The 23,740-nt window shown below is 41.7% G+C and overlaps 1 protein-coding gene across 1 annotated transcript in view; it reads right to left on the reverse strand.

The window, feature by feature from the left end:
- Nucleotides 1–1,307: 1,307 nt before the first annotated feature.
- The window catches only part of PELI2 (pellino E3 ubiquitin protein ligase family member 2), a 67,242-nt gene continuing 44,809 nt past the window's right edge, over nt 1,308–23,740 (reverse strand). Inside the window, exons 3-6 of the mRNA XM_005528553.3 lie at nt 12,557–12,658; nt 7,546–7,743; nt 7,059–7,247; nt 1,308–4,928 (exon numbers count right to left, since the gene is read on the reverse strand). Coding sequence (XP_005528610.2) covers nt 4,362–4,928; nt 7,059–7,247; nt 7,546–7,743; nt 12,557–12,658 — 1,056 coding nt within the window. The 3' untranslated portion in view covers nt 1,308–4,361. The remainder of the gene's footprint in view (nt 4,929–7,058; nt 7,248–7,545; nt 7,744–12,556; nt 12,659–23,740) is intronic.

Genomic DNA, 23,740 nt, shown 5'->3' on the forward strand with positions numbered 1-23,740 from the left:
TCCCAGAACTTCCCAACAAACTGAGGAGAATCCTTTGCAGAGCATGGATGAGGTCAGAAAGCAGGAACAGCTCCAGCCACATTTCCAAGCAGTTCCTGGTCACGCCTTTGCTTCAAGGTGGATCTGTCCCTACTGGAACCAGCTCAACCACGGCTTTCATCTCTTCTGATCCCCATTCCCACACTCACAACAGAAAAAAAAGGATTCTTCTTTAATTATTCAGCCTGTACAGTACTATGACTGTACCTTGATGCACAAAATGACCACATTTGAAAAAAAATTAATGAGCAAAACACAGTTTTGTGTGAATTCTCCTGTACAACTGGACAATTCCCTGTAAGAACAGCATTCACCACTCATTTTATTTAGAGTTCAGCGCTCTCCCAAAAAGCTGCCAGGAAAAAGGGAAGTGTTCCAGCTCCAGTGTGCATGGATATGACAGATATAATCTTTAAAAAAAAAAAAAAAGAAGACTAGAAAAATACTTTTAGTTCTAAGTTATGCAGTCAAAGCTGCTTTTGAGGCATTCAAATAGAATCAACAGTAACAGGTGACAAAAAATCCTTACAGAATTCATTGCCAGCATTGGAAATGGGATGCAAGGAACATCGTAACACTGAAATAATGAATAAATTTGAGGGCGGTTCTCAAGTTTACTGACTCCAGTTTTATTTATCCACCAACTCCTTTTTCTTATCGAGGTACCAGAGCAGAGGAGGTGTTTATGGAGCCAAGGGAAGGCGAGGCCTAAGAGCTGAATGCTCCATCATTTCACCAGAGCAGGGTTTGAGGAAAATCATCTTACAAACTTCTGCCTCCCCAGCAAATCCACCTCTGCGGGACTGACCCTGGATCTGAACAGCAAAGTCCCTGAATTCCACTCAAACCTTGGAGAATTGCTCCCCAGAAAAGAATCCCACCCCTGTGCTCAGCCCCAGGCAGAGTTCTGTGCCCAGCTCTGGGCTCCTCAGGACAGGAGGGACACGGAGATGCTGGAGCAGCAACAGCAGAGGGCAAATCCTCCCAGGAGGATGAAGGATGAAGAGAGAGGAGTCTCTCTCTCAGGAGGAAAGGCTGAAGGAGCCGGGCATGTTCAGCCCCGAGAAGAGACGATAGAGGGAACCTAATTAATGTGTATAAATATCTAAAAGGGGTGCCAGGAGGATGGACCAGGCTCTGCTCTCTGTGACAGGAGGAACGAGCAGGAACTGATGCCCACAAGTTCCACCTGAACATGAGGAAGAACTTCCCTGAACAGAGACCAGAGGGGGTGTGGAGTCTCCCTCACTGAGGATATCCCAGAGCTGTCTGGACACAATCCTGTGCCCTGTGCTCCATGATGGCCCCTCTTGAGCAGGGAGGTGGGACCAGATGAGCCCCCATGGTCGCTTCCAGCCTTCCCCATTCTGGGATTCTGAGACTCTTCCTTCCTGCAGTATTCCTTGTGTTATACAGAACTGCTGACAGCAAAAAAAAACCCCAAAAAAATCTTGTTTAAACAGTTTCAAACAGACACTTCCCTTGGATACAAACCATTAGCCAGTGTTCTGCTTCACACAGCCAAACACAGCAAGCCTGATGGTGTGCTCTGTTTCCAGTGAGGATTCTTCCAACACCGTACATTCACCTTCCACAGGGAGCAGGAAGGGATATGAAGCCCTGAAGCAGCAATTAAACTGCACCAGCCAGGGGAAGGAGTAAAGCAGCTGGGGGAGGGAGGTGGGTGAATCCATGGGGGCTCAGAGGAGACATCACCATGTGCAGAGCCAGCCCAGCTCAGCCTGGGGGCTGCCAGCGGAGCCGGGAATGCCGCACACGGAGCTCCAGGGCCTGAATCCAGCCAGGAGCAGCTCCCACAGGCGTGTCCAGAGCGTCTCTTGCGGGGAGCAGGTGAAGATTTCCAGAGTCCAGCAGGGAGGGGAGGAGTGAGGCTGCCTCTCCCAGATGAGGTATCTGCTAAGCAGGAATGACGCTGCCCTGGGGGACCCGAGGAACCTGCACGGGCTTAGGAGCGAGGAAGAGGCACCTCTGCGTCCAGAACTGAAGGCCAAAGGTGTTTCTTCCCCCTCTTCGTGGAGATGAGCCCCAAGGTTGCCTTGTGGGAAAAAGGACTTGGAATATGGAATCACAAGAGGATCTCTTTGAAAAGGCACTAGGAAGAAGCATATAGTTGTAGGTTAATAAAGTTTTTCCTGTTTCCAATCACTGATTGGGACAAAAAACTGTACAGTTTGGGGCTTTTAGAAAAAAAATGCTGCAGAGTTATATATATATATATTTTTTTTAACAGCAAAAGCATAGAAAGAAAAGTAAAGCTATTTTCAAATTATTAAAATGCTGAACATGTATACAGCAAAATTATATTAAAAACAGCAGCAGACAAAGTCCATCCCATCACCACTGGCAAGGGACATGTAAAATGTTTATAAGGTTAACTATAAAACAATTTTACAACCAAAATATGAACAGGCCAATTCAAGTATATATATATACAGAATATATTAAAATCATATAAATTATATATTTATACAAAGGGCACAAATATAGCAAAAAGCTATAGTTGATTAAACAGAACTGAGCTTGAATGATCAATTTCATCTAGAGATGTTATAGATTTCTCCCAAATTCTTTTTTTTTTTTTTCCTTTTAAACCTGGATAGATTGATACCTCAGATACCAAGAGTACAGAAAGCATAAAGAAAATATATACCCCACAAATCAAAGAGTTATCACTCTACGTGAAATGAGCCTAACAGTGGGCAGGGTACACCTCATATGAAATTCTGATTTAATTATTTCCATAGCAAACATTTATCAGCTCTCTTAAAAAGTCACGAATTTCAGGTGATCCACTTCAGATGTACCACCCTGGTGCATGTATTTGATTACATTTGAATGTTGTTTGATTTGCAAACATTTGGGGGGAAAAAAAGAGATACAAACACAACTCAATCTGCGAAAGAAAAGGTGACAGATGGCAGCAAGTTGAAAAGTGAACAAAAATGCTCAGCTGAACTGGAAATGATGCTCTCCCTTCTCGTGAAAATGCTTTAAAGTGAGCTTAAAAAATAACTTATTTTAAATTGCTTTTCTTTTATTTCAAATGTAACAGCAAATAACCACAATGCACTGAAGCTCTTGAGAATCTAAACAGTCCCAGCCGTGGGCTTATATTTAAACACAGACTAAGTGCTTTCCTGAATTCAGGTTTATGTAAATGAATTCTGTACCAGCTGTACCTAAACCTCGTGTCATGCTGTGGCACCACCTCCTCATCACTGCAGTAAAGCCTGGACACGTCTCTGGCTCCATCGGGGTGCCCAGAGGAGCTGTGGCTGCCCCTGGATCCCTGGAAGAGTTCCAGGCCAGGCTGGATGGGGCTTGGAGCAGCCTGGGGTAGTGGAAGGTGTCCCTGGCAGGGGGTTGGAACTGCTGAGCTTTAAGGTCCCTTCCAACAAAACCATTTTGGGAATCTGAGGCCTCCACACGCCCAAAGATGCTGGGTAAGGAGCACTGAGGGCGATCAGAGCAGAAATAAAAAGGCCAGACTACACAAAGACAGAACATCAGCTTAAACCCCAGAGCTAAGTATGGAAAAGAGTAAAGTGGTTTCACCAGATGCAGGTTAAATGGAGAAAAAAAAAAAATTAAAAAAAAAAAATCAGCCATCTCCCATACTTAATAGCCAGTGGATATCTATTACACTGAAAGGAAATCAATGCAAACAGGATTTCCTCAGTTTCAAGTAATCTTTGATGCCTTTTTGGCCAGCTGTGTTATACCATAATAGATATTTTAATAGCTTTTATCCTCTACATTTTAAGCAGCTAATTTTTCTCTTACGTATCCAATTATCTCTAGTGAACATTCACCTATGGTTGTCCACACATTCTGTATTTGCTCCTTGAGAAACTATTCAAGTTAAATTATATTGTAAATTAAAGACAGTTACATTCTGTATGTTCCTTCTAGATTTGAAAAATAGGTTTTAAAGGCTTGTCAAAGTTTAGAAGAAAAAACCTTCCCATTAAAAAATCTTAGCTTAAAAAAATCATTTAAGACACCTTTTTCTGATCCAGGGTACTAATAAAAAATTACAAATATACTACAATTTGACCAAGAAGACTCCATGAATATGCTGCTTTTGAGCATGCAACACCACTGATATCTGTCAGTGTTCAGGTATCAATGTATCCCAATTCCACCACGGTCCCTCCATTTCCTCATCGTTTCCCCCATCCCCACCCTACCACCCCTATTAATAACATTATAAAAAAAGGTAAAATCTAGAGTTAGTGGCAAAAATCTTCACAGTAAACCGTCAAAGAAAACTTTTATTGTGGTCATTGCCGAGCGATTTCTCAGTCGATGGGGCCCTGAAAGATGAGCTTGACGCAGTTGTGCTCCCCGGAGAGCTGCGTGGCGCAGAACGGGCAGGCGGCGTGGAACGCGTGAGTCCCGTGAGGCAGCGGGATCTGGGACCAGTATTTGGCGGATTTCTCGGAGCACACGTGTCCACAGGGGGTGAAAGCGTGCGTGGGGGGCCCGGCGTCCACGTAAAACCCGGCCTCGCAGCCCAGCCACAGGGGCACGTAGGGGCCAACGGTTCTGCACATGGGGCACTCGCGCTCGTTGGCTTCCGTGTCGCTGCGGTGGCCCCAGTTGTGGTAGCCGTGCACGTGGCCGCAGCTGAGGTAGGCCCACGGCTGCTTCTCCTCCACCACGTCCTTGCGGTTGATGCTGGGGAAGGCCAGGGTGTTCAAGCCCACGGGGCACTGCGGCCTGGCGGCGTTGATCTCCTGCCGCAGGGCCTCGATGTGTTTCTGCGTCGGGGTGTGCAAGAGTCCGTCCGCCGTTCTCCACAGGAGCGTGGCCCCGCACAGGTCGATCAGGGAGCCGTCCTGCAGGATGTTGGTCTCGTTTTCTACCTGGTGGCAGGACACAAGGGGAGGCCGTTTAGCCTGACAGCTTTTACAGACACCGCATCGCCTTTCATTAACCTCCACAGATGCCGCTTAATTTTGTCTTCTTGTTGTCCTGAATCCACCTCACCTCCTAACCTATATCCAGGATTATAACGAGCACTGCTCTCTTACCCTGTGCTTGTACAGGGGATTTGCATTTGCAGTTGAAATACAAATTATTATACACAGTGGGCCCCTGAGCACGCGTTTTTTTACTCCAATATTGATTCTCTGTGCCTTTGTCATATTTCAGTAAGTCCTGATAGACTGAAGAAAAGACATGCCATTCCTTGAGGGCTGCATTAGCAAATTCTCCCTTGGAAGTCTTTGTCCACATAGACTGACAGAAGCTGCTCACACAGTAAAAAAAAAGTCCTTTTTGGACTAAAAACTGCTACCCAGGACAGGCCAGATACCATTTTTTCTGGGGTTGTGGCAAGGGTCAAGCATTTTGCAGAGGCATGAGCAGCACAGGTACCTGCACAGCTTAGCACTGCAGCAGACAGAATTACCAGCTGAATTTCTCAGGTGACAAATTTGAAGCCACACAGGCTCAGCTTATGAACAATTACCCACCCCACTCATTAGGCCTTTTATTTAATGAGGTATTCCAAGCAAACACAGCCCCAGCGTGCACTGCCTAAAGGCTTCTCTCTGATTAAAAGCAGGTACTTAAATCATTTTCATGGGATTATGCCAAACACACATTGTACTTGAGTGAAATATTCCTTATTTTAATGTCACAAACATATAAGCAACCCGTGCTTTTGCTATCAGTTCATTAATGATGAATATATATTAAAAAGGCTTTGTAAAATTAAAAATAAAAACAGACCTACTGCCTGGCTTTATGCACAGAAAGGATGCTGAAAACACGACTAATGCAGAACAAACAGCCAAATATAAACAAATACATTAAGTAGGTCACATGAAATCATCACATCTGCCTAAGAATACTATGAATGACAACCAATTTAGCATTTACATTTTAATCCAGTTTAAATTCACAGATTAACTGTGGATCATCCTTGCACAAAACACCTCAGTGGTACAATACAGACTACAGATAAGAGGTCACCAGTGCAAAGTAATTCCAGCAGAAAAATGTAGTGTTTCAAGTAGAGATGAGAGAAGCCTTGATCTGATGCTCCTTTCAGATAATTCCCTCACAAACAGCAAAGCAAAAAGCTCCCTCATATGCAACGTGTTCAATTCATTATACAGCCTGCATTTGGTTTTATGAACCCAATCAACGAATACTGATCACATCAATACCAGTGTGCCATGCAATTTTATTTAAATGAGAATTCAAGTCATTTTGGATGCAGGGAGGGGATTCATTTGTTTTGCTGTGCCTCTCTTTAGCAGCACTAAAAAGGTGTTTTGCTAACCACGTACAAAGGCTGCAATTGCCACATCATCTGTCCAGGTCCCCAGGCAACATCTGCCCGCCACCATCAGTGTGACAAAGCAATTTATGTCCTGCAGGGTGTCTGCTGAAAGCAGAACAGCCCAACTCCATTCCCCTAACTCTTTCAGCATTCAGTTTTCTGCAAAGCCAATGGCAGAGTTGCAAAGTCAGTTCAGTGAACTTCTCTCCTAGTTTTATGTGTCACAGGTCCCTGGCAGCTGAAATCTCTCACTTCTGGGAAAGGCAAAGCCCGTCCTGCCTCACAGGAGAAAACAGGAATATACTTCCAGGGCTGCTCTTATCTTCCCAGTGGCAGGTAAATCAAACAGAAGCTGCCTTACTCAAACTGCTTTTGCACAAAAGTGGACTGGTTCTGGCAGTACTGCAAAGGCAGCTCCCCATGCAGCAGCTTCCACACATGTCCCAGGAGAACATTTCAGAGATGGAGACTCCAGAGCAGAGTTTACAGAGCTTTTACACTCTGTGCTATTTCAGTTGGAAAAGTGGCATTAGCAGGACCTTAGGAGTGTTCTCCCATACAACCAGTAACAGAAGAGCAGAATCTGCTGTAACACACACACTCAGCTGCTTGCAGTGCCCACTACTCAGGAACAGTCACCCTGTACCTGCTGCCATTCCAAGCCAGGAAAACAACTACACCTTGATTAATTTTAGCTACTTACCAGCTTGCCCCTCTGCTGAGCAGACCTGGTTTCCCGGAGCGTGTACACATCCCCACAGACGGAGATCTCCCGCCACACTCCGGGCTTGGACTCCTCCGTGAATCCTCCTTTGGGATGCATGACCAGCACCCCATTGGTTGTCAATCCATCCATGTGGCCATCGGGGTTTTTCCACTTGGCTGCTTTTTCCTACGTGTGACAGTCACAGTGACTACCAGAAATACATCAAACCAACCTAAAGAAAACCCACTAACAGTTACTAAAGTGCAGCTTCATTGCTGAAGACAATTATGACCACGAGGCTCTGCTGGTGATAACTCAGGCACATAAACCTGTAGTTTCTACTCAACACTGCAGCTGGTGCATCAGAGTAATAAAAGTCTAATGACAGTACAAGTTCCCAACCAGTACAAGGAGATTTGGGGGCTTGAAAGTAACAGAATATAAACCAGAGCTTGCTCATACCATCATTATTAGCAGTACTTACACCAAGAAATATATTTTTAGACGAGTCAAAGCCAGCTGCAAAGATCCTTGCTGTGTATGGTGGGCTCCTGTCACAAACAATCCTGCAGGCAAATCGGGAGATGGTGCTCTGGGTAATCTGGGTTTCATCATTATTTTGATTTCCTGAAATAGTATCTGTTACTACAAAGTCTATGGGGCTTTCTGTAGACCTCCCAACCTGCAAAAAAATTAAGATATTGGTATAACTAGAAATACCCAGAGAAATATGAAGTATTAAGGACACAGTTTTACCAGGTTAATATTTCTGTCTGCTGAATTTTTGGATGGCAAGATCCAACCAGAGATTAACATGTATTTCCACATTTGTCCTAGGCAGAAATACATCACAAATATGGAATGACAAATTTTTGCTTACCACAAGGGATGTTCATGTTTGCTTGAAATAAATCAACACAGCTGATCGGTTTGATAAGAGTATTGTCACCAAAAAAAGTATTATCACCTTGCTGTTTCCTCATCCAACCACAGCAAATTGCTTGCCACTACATTCTGTCAGTTAAGAAAATACTAGCTTGGATTGATGAGTTTAATTCACATTTTACAGTTCCAAATATGTTCGCTATGAAAATAAAGGACTTTTTTAGATCCAGAACTTGGTTATTTTTATATGTCATAACACAGAGCTACCCACCTTCATGTTTTCAGGATTTGTAGTCCCAGAAAGAAGAGTTTTCAGGCAAAACCCACCATATGATGAAATTTATTCCTAATAATGCACATGCATGACTAACAGAATTAAAAAAACTTCCTTGAGTTGAGCAGAAAGGAAACACACTTATCAGGAGACAGGAATATTTTTCTATCTTGACAGCTAAAAATTTTAAATTTTAAATCCGGAAACATCTGGGACAGAAAACTCATGACTGCATGGATGGAAGGATCTGACTGCCAGACAAACAGTGAGGCTTTATCAATATTTCTACAGGCAAATTAGTGTTACACCAACTTTGAGCTTAACTGGGAAAGTGGAGCTGAGGAACAAGAAGTGGAACAGAATATTAATTTTACAGACACCTTGTGATCAAACTGAATTAGGAATACTCTTCACACAAAACTACCTTCAGTATCAGGTAGCTACATTGGTATTAAATAACCTCCTCACTAAATGTGATCTCATTGTCCCCCAAGAAGTTCCATTCTGCTCAGATCTTGCTCTTGAAAGCCAGCTGTGGGGAGCCATGTATGCTTCCATCATTAACAAACATCTCTGCAAACTAAACCTGCTTTAAAGAAACATTGTTCAAGAGTCAAGGAAATTAATATTATCCACACCTAAGCCCTGTCACGATGGGATTGATAGAAATAGTGCAGGGATCTCTCCTGTACTTCTCTCCTGTTTCAAGCTCTGCTTTGCAGGGTTTCACTCTAACACATGTCAGAATTCATGTCTCCAATGACACATCCAGTTACTGCCTCTGTATCACAGGGCTCAGCACAAGCAGAAAATGGGATGAGCTCCCTGCACAGGAAATACTCAACGAGGCCTAATCAAAAGTGTACATTTCAATTTCTCACAGTAAGTGTCTACTAGAATACCCAGGAGAAAGAGTTTAGAAACTATTTAATATGGGATATTTCTGATTTATATAACTTGACAACTTGAAGCTAAATCTTACAAAGCAATATCCCTCTTCCTTTTACAGTATTGTTTCTACCAGGCTTCTATTTCCCATCCAAAGCAATTCCTGCTAAGAGGCAGCACTGAGCAGCAGAAGCAGGAACCTCATGAATAACTTTTGACTATTCTCACTGTATGTGGAGTCTCTTAAAGGATAGTCAATAACAAATATGAAATTAATTTGTTCATAACAAGTTTTTGCCTCTTGCAGTCTCTGAAATAGATCATTCTCTCCAAGCTTTTAAATGCAATTAGAGAAAAAATTGCCTCATTTTTCCTTAAAGGATGACAAAGCACACAAATGTGTGCTCCCAGCCTCTTACATCCCACTAATCACTCACCATGAAATTCAAATTTGTTTGGATATAACCATTAAGCTCTACAAACAAAGCATCTATGTGCTTTTTTAAATCTCAAAATGATATGTATTTTATATAAACATTTAAGTACTTATCTCGTTTGTGACACATGTCTATGCGAAATCAAATATTTTAAGTATTTGGTTTTCTTTCCTTTTCCAGTTGAGAAAGCCTTCTAGAGGATCAGTCTAATGCACTGTGCTACTTTTCAGCATTTGAATTTATTTGAAGTGGCCTTCAAAATCTGGCAGTTTTCTCAAGCTCTGTATTAAATCAAGAATTTGATTTTGAGATTACCTGAAAAGCAAGTGCCTAAGGAATAAATGAAAAACTTGATGCTGTCAACATCCACCCTCCAAAACTTTGAACTCATCTGCTGTTGCAGTCACTACAGACCAAGTCCATTATTCAGAGCTGCTCTTTACACACTTCATTACTCATTTTTCTCCACAGCACAGAAGACTTTCTTCTTTCTAGCAAATTTCAGGCTGTATTTTGGGACCCTTCTTGTTAATTGTGTCGTATGATTTCCCTAAGTTACTTCCAACAAGAACTCATCAATGTGCCAGGTGCTGCAGAGGCAGCGAGCATTGTGTCCTCTGCAGGTGATTGTTCAAAGCTGTGAGAGGCAGGCACTCCCTGCTTTGCTGCTGTCAGTAAAACACTGCTCCTGACAAGGAAAAGCCTGCCAGCAGAGTTTAACAGCTGCAGGTTCTTGGGCTTCGAAAGAATTTCACTCTGGTGAAAGCGAGAATTGGATTCTGCATCTTCTGAAGGGCCAGTCTTCAGAAAAAAAATCAATGCTTCGTATTGAATGTACCTGCTTCTTGTATAAACTTGTAGCTATCTAGGGTAGGAGCTGCACATTTTGGTTCTTTATAATGGTATGAACAGGTATAATCAACCCATTCTCACCCCATCAAACCATGAAGGAACAGGTTTGAATTCACCTAATGCATCATCAACAGAATGGTTAAACTCTGAAGAAAATCTTCATTTATAGCAGCACATGGATGCTGGAGCACAGAGTATGGGGGATGCCAGAGGAACACATTTGTACATTCTTTTTGTAATTAAATGAAGAAATCTGACCTGGATGTCACTGAGACAAAGGTGCATAGCAGCATTTACACAAAGATTTCATAATATAGTTACATTTAAAAAAAACAAAAAAAACCAAAACTATAAACAACACAACAGAACAACAGCTCAAGAAGCACAACAGTGGGAATAAAGAACAAAAAGCCACATGATTTGCCCAGGATAATACATGTTAACTGCAGTCAAAGTGGGGCTTCAAGGCTCAGGATAATCCTGTGGTCCAGGAATTATTATCCCCTTCTCAACCTCCACACCCTACACAAGCCAGTAACACACACTTGAAAGAAAACATCAAACTCCAAGAACTGTCTGACCAACAATGAAATTCTACTCTGTGGATTAACAGACATGAATTTTGTCACCATGTACCACAGGGCTGCACTAAACACCCTCAAGTAACTTTTCTCCAACAGATTCATGAGACCAGTTAACACTTAATGGCTCATATAAATAGTGGAAACCTCTTCAATTGCTCTGGCATTGGGAATTATTGCCACAGTCCACCAGACCAATCTGTTTCCACTCTCCCCAGCATCAGCCCCTGCAGGCCAGTGCATGGAATGCAGTCCTCAGGAAACAGCCAGAGAGCAGAAACCTGAACCAGGACACAGCACCAGAGGTCACAGCAGGACTCCCACACATCCAAAGACTGAAATGGTGTCTTATCCCCCCCCAAAAAAACTGTACCCACCACTAGGACATTATGCCATAGACAGACATCTCTTTCTTACAATCTGCCCAGAAAAAGCAGCTGTTCTGCAACTCTTTATTCATTTTTTACTGTACTCATGAAGGGAAAAAATCCAGCTTTCAAAAATGGCTTTTCGAAATTTATATACAGGGAAAAAATTTTACTGTAGCTACTCAAGAGCTAAAGAAGCATCACACAGTCACCCCACTGGATGGGTTACATTTTTCTTTCACTAGTCAACACAGAAAAACCTATTTCAGTTCACCCTGGCTGTTCAATCCTTCATTCTGCAGCAAATGAGTAAGACTGGGTTTTAATCAATTCCTATTTGGACCTAATAGTTTCAGTCACACTGGGAAAATTTAATATAGAAAAAAACACAGAAGTCAAGAGAAGCAACAACACCTCCAAAGAGTTATTTCCTCTCTGTCAACAGCTCTCAATTGCTGACCCTTCCAAATATGAAAGGTTGAATGAGAGGGATAACAATTCCTGGTGAGATGCTCTAATTAGAAGTCAAAGACAACACAGACCTGGACCAGTCTAGAATGAAAAAGGTTGTTTGGCATGTTTGGGTTCCCCAGGTTTGAAGTTCACACAGAATTTCTTCTCTCTTATTATACATAAAAATAACCATGGCACGAGAAAATCACTCAGGTTAGCAGAATGTTAAATGATACAGAAAAACAGAAATGCAGGCAGGGGATACTGAGCACATGTTGGACAATAGATGGGAGCTTAGAGAAACTCAGCCCAGTCTCCCTACACCACCTGAGAGATCTGCACACTCCTCAGGAAGAGTTTATTATTAATTTATCACTGGTTTATCTCCTCTACTGCACAGCTCCTTTTATCTTCCTCTTTCTCCATCCCATGCCCTACTCCTTCCTTTTTACTCCAGCTACGTGATTAACTGGAGGGTGGTGGGTGTAATTCTGTGCTCATTCATGAATCCAAACAGAGCACTCATTTCTCTCCAGTACAGTTTGTCTTTGGAGAAAAGGCAGAGTACAATTAAAGGAGTAAGTCAGTAAAAATATAACAGATGCTGGTGTGGGTTTGCAAAGAGCAGAATAAAATTTCAAAGCCAAGTCAGACTGTGGAAACCCCACAGGTCACAGAGAATACCCAGAGGATAATGCAGAACTGGGTTTTTTTAATGTTGCTTTTAAAACACAATCCAAGTATTTTAGAGCCTTACCTGAAACATGTCTGTATCTTTGTCATGAATATATTCCACTATAACTGTCTGGCTTCTGGATAAGGTGAAAGAGATACTGTGGTGACCTTTTGAGCTGATTGCCTGGTGGATTTAAAAAAAAAAAAAAAATCTATTACACACAAAAATACTGTAATCAAATTCATTTTGCTACATAAACACCTTTGCTATGATCAGGAAAAGCAGTGTATCATAACGTGTTATTACAAGGTTGGGTAAACACATACAATAGGACTTCTTTTGATTCTTTTTAATGGAAAATCCCAAGCTTGTTTGCTTGTTTCTAGTTCAGAAGTACCCAATACTTACCATTTTTACACTTTAAGACTCCAAACACCTTTCTTCACTGAAATTATATTAAATTCCTAATCCTTGTAGCAACTTGTGCCCTAGCAAAGACTTGGAGTTGAGGGAGTTTTGGCTTATTTGTTTTTGAAGTAAGTGAGCAATAGAACTGATTCCCAGTTAAAAGCCAGGACTTCAGGTTAAGCAAATTTCTGGTTTTATCAGAAAGAGCCCAGCAATTTTATATAACTGGTGACAAAATCTAAACATTTTCAGTGTGGTTTTCCCCATTAAAGGGTACTTTTCTTACTACCTGTCAAAGTAGACTGGTGTCTACAGATCTGGATTTAACATCAAAGATTAAATAGGATTTCAGTATTTAAAAGAAGACAAGAAGAGGACAGCTCCTGTTTTCTGTTTTATTTCACCAAGACTAAGGGAAATGAGCTGAGAAACTGAATCTATTGGCTAGCAGGGAAATAAATGTAAATATAAAGGTCCATATAACCACACACAATTCTGGAAGGTAATGACTGTTACTGCTCAGAAAACACTTTGCAGACACTTAAGCAATGAATTAATAGGTTAACTAAGGCTTTCTCCAGTTTTCAGTTAAGGGGATAATTTTCTCCAAGTGGTTCTCTCACTTGTTCCATTCCTTCATTCTGCTTTTCACCTAAAGAATTCACAGATAGGGATGATTGAACTAAACAACTAAATATATTCTACTCATCTGCCTGCCATCTCACACAAAAGCCTAAATTATGTCAAAGCTCCATCAATTATTGAACAAATCATTAAAAATCCTTCTGAATGCTGGAGGTATTAAAAACATCTATGTGCATACTAAAAGCCTGCTAAGGGTTAGCAAGAGTATTTGATACAAAATTATTAAGAACATGTAATGGAAGAATTGTTTTTTGCAAATCTCATGCATTTACAACAAGACAAAGCTTTTACAATGTGCCTCTTGCTGGAAGCTCTAGCACCTGGTCTAGTGGAAAATGTCCTTGCCAATGGCACAGGAGTGGAACTGGATCATCTTTAAGGTCCCTTTCCATCAAACCATTCTATAATTAGACAAGAAGACCTTTCCCAGTACTTCTTTTCAGCAATAAAGCTTTTAACAAAAAAGACAAAGTCTAGGAATTGTAACAGCTGAAAAGTGATGTAAACACACTTGGTAACGAGTAACAGCCAGATTCTGAATTTCACAGATTATTTACAGTGTTTTGTAGTAACCACTACAGTGGCACACAGTTGCAAGAACAAATGGCACCAAGATGCAGTTTGGATTAAGTCACTAACACTCTGTGACCTGCCAGGACACTGAGCTGTGGTCTCAAGTTTTTCCTCTGCGCCTGTTTGACAACTAAGAAAGAGATCTCAAACCCTGAGCAGGTCTCAGGCACTCCTAGGATATGAAAGAAATAAAGAGATTAACAGGAGACCCTTACACTTAAGTTTTAAGCTTAATATAGCAATAATCAATTCATACTCACGTTATCAGATACCACCATTTCAAACATCAGAAAGCAATAGCTTTCATACACAAGATTTCACTCATTGCCACAAAACTCTGCTGCAGCTGGAATACAGCAGAGGACAGACTGTGAATGTGGCAGTCCTGACTGCAGCTCCTGCCACTCTGTGCATCACTGGCCACGAGCACCCAGGAAAATTCCCGGGCAGGGATGTGTACCCCAAGCTCACACTCGTGTCACACAAACTTCTGGATCACATGGAAGCTTTGGTGAGAACCCAAGCTCAAAGTTTTAAGGTCTGATGGAAAAAACAGAGAGGGAAACACAAGGATTTCCTGAATTACTGAGTAAGGTTGTGCCCTACGCCTACAGAGCTCAGGGCTTAGATATATTAATAATACTGACCAGGGTCAGTGTGTCCTCTGAAATTCCAGGGTAGGACATAATCTTCTTTACTGTGTGTGCTTCTTTCCCCTCCCAGCTTTTCTTCCCCATATACTTCTCCTCCTCTTTGTTTTGCATTATTTATACCCAGTTATTTTCAGTGAAGAAATGCTATATTTAATTTCCTGGAACTGTGTAATAATTTTTGGGAAAAGCCAATAAGGTTATGAGAAATGTTTCAATTTGTGTGCTTTCACAGCCTACTCTGCACCAACAGTTGCTCCAATTCAGACACTTTACAGGTATTTTAAGCTCTGGTCTCCCAACAATTGATCACTTCCAAGGCAAAAAAGAAAAAAAAAATAAAATGTGACAAGTAATAGTGTTTTAGGAACTACACAAAACAGTGGAAGGTTCCTAATAAAACACTGTTGTGAGTGGAATGCAGACACAGGAAAAATCATGAAGGATTTTGACTGCTTGAGGAAATATAGAACCACACTACTACAAGTCCCGAAAGAGTCTGGAGACTGACTGCACAAATCTGGGGTTTTTGCAACCAAAATAGTGACTTTGCCTTTCTACTGCTTTTAGCATTCAAATTTTCAGACTTGTTTTTCCTGTCAGGAGGATTCCCTCCCCAAAACCCCTTGATGCTGTCACATAATTGCCCTGGTAGAGCTACTGAAATCATAAGAAAAGCCCTGACCCCCACAAGAATTACAGCAGCTTCACAAGTTCCAGCAGATAAATTCAGAGTTTCAGGTTGGAGAACACCAAGTCCACCTTCCAGGCAGGAAATGGTCAAGGAAGAACAAGAACCTGGCACTAAATGTTACCTCTGTCTCTCCACTTCCACTCCAAAGCTGCCAAGATCCACCAGGGCAATGCTGGATATTTTCAAAGCTTTTTCTTAGAATCCACTAAGCTTTTGAGTGAGTGGAACTGTAGAATCATCTTAGTTTTAAAACACCTTTAAGATCATCAAATCCAACCATAAATCCCAGGGTTGTGGTTTCACCTGAGTAGTCATGGTAAAGAAATCTTCCTTCAGGCACTTCCAGCATTTTGGGCTCCTTTACTCCTCCCTGCGCTCACTTTGAGCAGTTTGTTCCTATTTTTCAGGTTCTTGAAAGTTTAATGAAAATTATCAATTGAACCAGAAAAAAAAACCCCATCCTGAATTAGTTTCCAACAGATACAAATGCTGGAAAAACCTTGCTAATAACATCCATAGCCTGAGCCTACCAAGCCAGTCCAAACCATGTGGCTCCAGGCTGGCCATAGCACATCCCACCTCTTGTCCAGTGGGAATGCTGGTGGGGAAACACAGGCTGGGTGAATTCAGCTGCCTACACAACAGCTGGTTTTAGACATTTAAATGTCTCAAGGTGCTGAGTTCAAGTAACTCCCTTTGGAGGAAACACAGAGCAAAGCAAAGATGAACTGACAAAAACCCTGGGGAGGAATAGGGGGAACAAAAAGCAGCAAGAGATTTTTCCAGAATAATTCCACTGCTAGTGACTGTGTCCACAGCGGGGCTGAGGGATTTTTAAAAGTCCAAATGCCAAACAAAAGCATTAAGGGAAGCCTGAGTGCCATATTCTACGTGGCACAAAGGGACACATTTGCCCAGCACGTTTTTCAAGACAGGGCTCAGGTTTGCACAGCAAATCCATCCATCTCCATGGGGTTTCCCAGATGGAAGCTCCAAACCTCACTTTATGCTGAGCCTGCTCTTACAGTGAGCAGGAAGATTCCTCCCTATTGCTCCAGGCAAACCCCAAAGCTCCCCCCACCACCTCAAGATTTGTGTTCTGGTGATTTTGGATCAAAACTGCCCAATTTTAAGAGACTGAAAGGAGAAAGCCCATGAGCTCACAATAATATGGACCAAACAAATGTTTCTTTTTTTTTTTTTTTTTTTCCCCTTTTTCATTTTTCAACTTTACTAGTAGCTCAAGTTTCCAGTTATATCCTTCCTGCTGTCTGGAATTACACTTGGCCTTGGTTTTTTTTTTCCCTGCCTCCTTATACACACTTCTTCATTCTTGTTCCTTTCTTTCCGTTTTGAGAACAAAACCTCGTTCCAGCACTTTGCCCTCACAATCAAAGCAGCAGCTAAAGGCTATGACTTACAAATCTGTCAGGTCTCAGAGGAGCCAAGATCAAATAGAGATCAGAGTCTGCTTTCCCAGCAGCAACACTGCAACTCTGCCAGACCCTGGAATATCTCAGTCCATCTGAATTCTTTGCTCTCCACTCACCCCCCTGGAAAGGTTGATGCTATCGGTTTTACCATCATTTCAAAGAGTGAGAAAATAGAATTCCCTCACCCCATGTAAAGTCACCTCATAGATAAAGGGAGGAGGAATATATAAGGGTTATATTTAAAACCAGTGTTTCTTAGTGCTCTGCTTTTTTAGCAAAGGTACAGAAAAAGGAGGGAACAAAACTAGAACTTAACAAATCTTCAGCAGATAATCCCCAAGAGCAGAAATGGCTCTTTAGTCAGAATTCCCACCTTTTTCTCCTCCACTGAGCACATCTGTGCTCAGCCAGATGTTCCCTACCTGGGCTCATGTCCTGGTGTGCCACAGCAAAGCCCTCCACACTGACAGTGCTGCTCACTGCCCTCAGTCACCTCCAGCCCCAGAGTTCAACAACAGCTCAGGAGCTCACAGCACCATTACATCAACTTAACACTACTAAATCAAACCTTCCGTGTCAGGACCATGTCAATGAACTACAGAAGCGGATCCCAAAATTCTCAGAGCCTTTAGGCTGCTGCTTGCAAAGCCTGCAGGGAACAAGGCTAATCCACTTCTAGAAATAGAGATTTTATTGCTTCCTCCTGGCTTGGAATCCATGTTTCCAAGGAATGAAAAAAAAAAAAAAAAATCAAAAAAACTCTGCATCTGGAAATTAAAAATTAACCATTCCCTTGTGCCAGGTGAGCTCCCAAAAGATGGCAAGAGGGACTTAACGTTATTATGGTTACCAACTCTTGTGCACTACAGCAGAAATAAAAGCTAAAATCCATTAAGAAAGAGGCAGATGTCTCACAGGAAGGGCTGCTCCATCAGAAAAAGAGTTTTAGTTTAGTTAATTAGGTTGGGTTAGGACAATAAAATGATTTATGGGAACACTTTAGATTTCTTTGTTGGTAGTCGAGCTGACCGACACCACAGTGACGTGTTTAAAATTAATGACAGCAGAGCCTTCATGAGTTAAATGCTCTCAGACTTGGCTGCCAGCCTTCCACTGCTTTTATAAAAAGAGAACACAAGAAACACTCAGGGATGTCAGACAAAAGATCTTGCAACTTAAAAGGAAGCTTTAGCCAGCAAGGAAGGAAGCCTTCAAAAGTGAAGAACACATCCCATTTCCACTGGATTTTTGGACAGATTGACTGCCAGAGCCAGCAGACTCTGAGTTATCATAAGAAAACATAACAAAAGCTCATGAGCATGAGCCACTGATACTTTACCCACATCAGAAAAGTATGTCCACCACTTGGGAAGTTTCCCAGCAAATTAAGACAAATGCCAATTCACAGAACATCAGCTAAAGACTGTTTGTAATTTTACTCTCTCAAACTTAACAGTAATAGCCCAGAATTGCTGCTTCTCTAACACAGCATTTCAATAAATTTACACTGACCTCTGCCTACTGATACAGCTATTATATATATACTGTAATTTTCCTATAGCCTTCTGCTAAGAAAGACACATTATTATGGAAACCTTAAGGGTTTCAAGTGCCTGTAGGAGAGGCTGAAATATCTGTATCAACCAGAACCACTGGCCAGCTCTTTTAACTCTGCATCTGCTTCCTGCACTGTTCCATACAAGCTCATTCTTCCAGGGTTTTTTCCCTTTCCTTATAAACATTGCAACTGCAACAACATCTATGCAGTCATTTTTGAAACACCAATGTTAACACCTTGTCTGTCTCTAATACTTCAGCTGTCAATATTCTCTTGACAACTAAATGAGTGTTAGGAAATGGCCAAAAAAAAAAAAAAAAAGACCAAGAGCCAGTAACTGCATGTAGAGAAGGAAATGTGGCACCAAGAAGAAATTAAATTTTGTCACTTTGAAACGACCTACTTGTGGCACTGTCTGCAATCCCTGTCACAATGAACGAGCTGGAGCATGCAAATAGCAGGTCACCACCCCACTTCAATTTACTGAATGCACATCACCCCCCAAAATTCAAGGCTCAGTGACTACACAGAAACAGCGTGGTTTATTTACACTTCTCATTTTTATGGCTTTTGAAGCACTCCCAGGTTTGTCCTATGCACCCTTTCCTGCTGAGGTTGGAGGGGACAGAAGGGACAGCACATTTGTCTCCAGCACACATCAACGCCATCTGCTCCAAGTGCACATGTGGGGTTGTGTGCTGCCACTCGAGCACTTCACCATTTATCAACTCAACAGGCAGATGTTAAAGCATTTTCTCCGTTTGTTGAATCTGTGTTGTTTTAGACAACCAGCCAATACCACACACAGCACCCTCCCTAGAGAGGCAGCATCAAAATATGCCATTCTCCAATTCTCTGCTTGGGTACTGCAGCAAGGGAGGAGGCAGAAAGGTGAAAGTTTTCCAAGATAAGCTACTGTAAAGCTACGTCAGGGCTGATCAGACACTTGGCTATACTCTGCTTTTCAGAAGAATGTAGAGAGGCTACTCCTCAAACAAAAGGGAGTATTCAAAACATCTTCAAAATGCACAGGGGTGTTGAGGAAATTGCACAGATTGAAGTCAGGAGTCCAAAACATCATTTTTACAGCCACTGAGCAGAGTCCCACCTCATTCCCAGGACTCCTGACCAGCTCTGCAAGCTCTCTTGTTCTCCCCTAGTAAGTAAAAGTAGCTCAAAGTAGACACCAATTTATATCAACACACACCAACTTTGACACCAGGAGCTCAGGAGTTGCTTTGTAAATCACCACCTCTTTGTGGCTGTGAACCAACACTTTACAGAACCAATCTATGAATCATTTTCCTCCTTTTCACTTTTCTAGCCCTTAAGATCTTTCTTCTCTCCTTCCATTTTCTTCTGTCCCTGTTCAGTAACATTATATTACAAGTGATCCTTCATCCGTCTTTGAAATTAGCTGTGTTTTTCCTCCTTGCTGAATTTCCTCCCCCAAACAGACCAGAGACAGCTCAGAGGCATGACACAAAGCTTCAGCAGTGTCAGATACATCAACTACCCAAACCAGAAATCTTCCCAAAATCCAGAATGCTCCTCTGGACACATTAGTGCCTGCATGTTGCTGTCACACTTTCTATCACAGCTGCTCTGGAGCTGCCTGCAGGGAATCCTGTGTTGAGAAATACACCTTTCACCTGCTTTGTAGCCTCCAGAGATATTTCTGTTTATCGCTGTCCTATGCAGAGTTGCACCTGTTTGATAGGAGACTTTAAGTGGTGTTGTATCAGACTGTCACGTGCATATTTTTGGAAGTTTTGCATTTTTTTTTATATTTTCAGTCAACAATAACTTATTCATACTTTTAAAAAAAATGAAGTCCCACTACTTCTCATTTACTCCAGCAGGGATTCTCTTTTCACTGTCTTAACTGATCACTACAGACTATATGGGGATCCTCCATTGTACTACAGGTTAGATTTCCATATTCCTGTCAATAGAGATTACAGTCAAATTTAAAGATAATTCTTTTGGACACCAGTGAGATTTTCCCTCATGTATGACTTTCTGAAAAGCGAAACTTCTGACCCCAAAACCCCTGGCATTAATTTCCTAAGAGTAGGACTTCTCCAGGAAGACTACAAGCCTACAGATTTAAACATGAAGACATAAACATGATTTTGTCACTGCAGCTGGATCACATCCCCAAAACTCTTGACACACCCACAAAAATATCAGTAATTAGAGAAGGATGCAACAATGTTTGTAACTGAACATTCTGGTGCCAACAGTCTACAATTCATTTATACACATCAGGAACAAAAGCACCAGATGCCTGGCTACACTCATGTATTTGGGTATGCCAAGCACACAAAATAGCCACAAATTAGAATCCTTAACTAAAAGCCAGACAAAAAAAAAAAAAAAAAAGAAAGAAAAATTTAGTGATAAAGTCCCCTCAAGGGCTTCTATCAATACACAGCCTGAAAGATTTGTACACTTGGCTCATCAGCAGTGAATGCTTCTGTGAATCAAAGCACCCCTGAGCACCAAGCTGTGCCTGCCTGCCAAAGGAGAGCACATAATAACCCCAGGAGAAGCTGCAGATCATTCCACAGCTCCCAGAAACCATAAACTGCATCTGACACAAGTCAGCTTTACATTAAGACAGCCAAAGACTCTCCAGACAGTTACCTGAACAGACCTGTTAAGCAGCTGCACAAAACTTTCTCAAGAGGGGAAAAAAAATCCCAAATTCTTCTTGCCAAAAAGCCATTCAGTGCTTCTAGAAAGCAACTGCATTTTACAGCTCTCATCAAGGGACAAAAGCTGCTTTCTAGAAATCACACTATGGAGTATTGTCCTGATAGAAGGCACTCTGGCAGAACAAACCCAGAAGCAATCAGGTTCTTTTTTACTGGTCTGGGATTGCTACAAGAACTGCAACAAGTCACTGCAAACTGGACTTTGTGGCAATTTCCCCTGTGGAGACTTTCAATAATAAAATATCCTGTAGAATAGTTCAACTAGTGCTTGAACCAAGCTGAGCAAACTTGACAGTAGCTCTTGGCAAAAGTATGAACCTTTCAAACAGCATCCTTACTGCAAGAGATTTCTGGGGCAAAAAGCACAAGACAGGTAAATCTGTAGGATCTGCCCCCTACAGGGATGAAAGGGATAATCTGACCTCTCTTCACCAACTCAAGTTAATAGCCTACATCTTGCATGTGGGAAAATATCACTTTCTTTAGCCCTACAAAGTGCACAGTGAACACAGTATTTGTAACCTTTCCAGTTCTCATTTATACGCATTACCAAGCGTCTTCCTGGGCAAAGTTCAGAGCTTACTCGCATTCCTTACACAGAACTAAGTGTATTTAAAACACACACACACGCTCTGAACTGAGTTTAACTGAGCTACTTAAGTCATTTAAGTCAACAAGATAATACATTAAACAGCAGTCAGAATTAAATCCTGATTTACGTGCTGCACAGGAGTTGAAAAATCAAGTTGCTAACAAGTGGGAAGCAAGGAGCTTTCCTCCCCACATGTGCAGCTGCCAAGCTCATTTCAAAACATAAGTGACTGTAAACCCCTCTGGTGCCATCTCTGAATCTGTGCAAAACTGAAAACAAGGCTGGCCCCGATTCTCAAACCTAAGTTATCCAAGGGAGAAAAAAAAGATCTCTGCAGCCAGGAGGTGTCACGGCTCTGGGAGGATGTGGGACCAGTACTGCCTCTCCATCTTGCAAATTGAGAAAGACAGTGAGAAAGCAAATCCCATTCTCAGTCACTCACCAGAACTACAACAAAGTCCTTACAACCAAATTTAGGATTCATTTATCCCAGAATGTTTGGTCTGTGAGCATTACTCCAGAACTTTTAGTGTCCAAGGTACCAGCCAGAGCCACAAAACACAATCAGCACCAGTACAAGGAGGTTTAACTTCAGCATCTTTGTGTATTTACTAAACTTCAGTGTGGAGTAAGGGACTGGGGAAAATTTCAATATCAACAGCACACTACTGAGCAAAGCAAGCACAAAAGAAGTGGCTGAGAGCACTTGAGCCAAAATACAGGTCATGTCTGCCACTAAATAGCTTTGATATCAGTGTGGAGCCAAAGAGAACTTTTACAGGAGAGTCCAACACAAACAGTCACTGTTGTAAATGTGCCACATCCTCAGCCCCCATGCCCAGAGCAGACTGCTCTGCCCCACCGTTTATAAAACCATGGAATTGTTTAGTTACATTTCAAACCCCAGGGTGTGAAAGGGCGAGCACAGGGCAATTAAGAGCCAGGAAAATTCCAATCTGTAGACAGGCGTTTGACAGAGCAGCCACATCTGCTTCACTCCCATCAGATAAAGACCACCACAGCCCATTACTATTCTGAGTTGGTAGCAAAATCCCTCCCTTTACAGCTTTGGAATGGAATAAATTTAGCTTAGTCTAGATTGTACTGAAGGATATTCTGCAGCCCAATTCCCAGTGTTCAGAGAAAGTAATTAGAGGATTAGTCGCCGCTATTGCTCTCCGTTCCTGTTATTTTCATTGTGTTCTCAAATTCGAATCTTCTGTCGTTTTTCAGTAAGATTGATACAGACAGAGGAGAGGAAGGGAAATTTATTTCCCTAAAATTTAAATCTATCATGCCAGCTTAAAAATTCAATCCACAAAGATTCATTTTAAAATTTATGATCCTGAAATTTGGGTTTAGCAGGCTGTACTAGATGCATCCACATCAGGAAATTACCACTTATCTTTTCTGCAGTTTATTAAAATTTAAAGCAAGCTTTACAGGCAACTTGCTTTCTATTCATATGTAATGTCAGATAAGAGAACAGCTCATCAGAAGCTCTGCACTTCACACAACATGATTTTACCACTGATATGACCTGCTTTGCCCCTCTCCAAAACAGGCACTCTCAGACAGAAGCTCTGCACAATCCCATCCCATATTAACACGTTTTTTTCCAGCTGTACCTTTAGTAATAAGACCCAAATTATTTGAACACACAGAAAAAGATCGTAATATTTAAAATTATATTTTGTTTTTATTTTAAAAATAAAGAGGTAGAGCACAAGACTAGAGTTGCGGGAGCAAAATTATGGGATATGCCACTATTTCTATGAAAAATACAATACCCAATGGTAGGTGGGATTTGGGGCTTTATATTAAATGAAACATACACTGAGTAACAGTCTTAAATAATGACACAATGCACATAGCAGCCCCACAGTGTAAATAAGGCACAGTTTTAATTAGGGTTATAGAATATCCAGTGCTTCCTAGGATAAAGCAGCCCACATTTATGTGGAGAACAGATTTATGAAATTACAAACAGCA

Source organism: Pseudopodoces humilis, chromosome 7 (assembly GCF_049639895.1).
Source record: "Pseudopodoces humilis isolate 2021_Gansu_Grassland_sample_001 chromosome 7, ASM4963989v1, whole genome shotgun sequence".
Classification (NCBI taxonomy): domain Eukaryota; kingdom Metazoa; phylum Chordata; class Aves; order Passeriformes; family Paridae; genus Pseudopodoces; species Pseudopodoces humilis.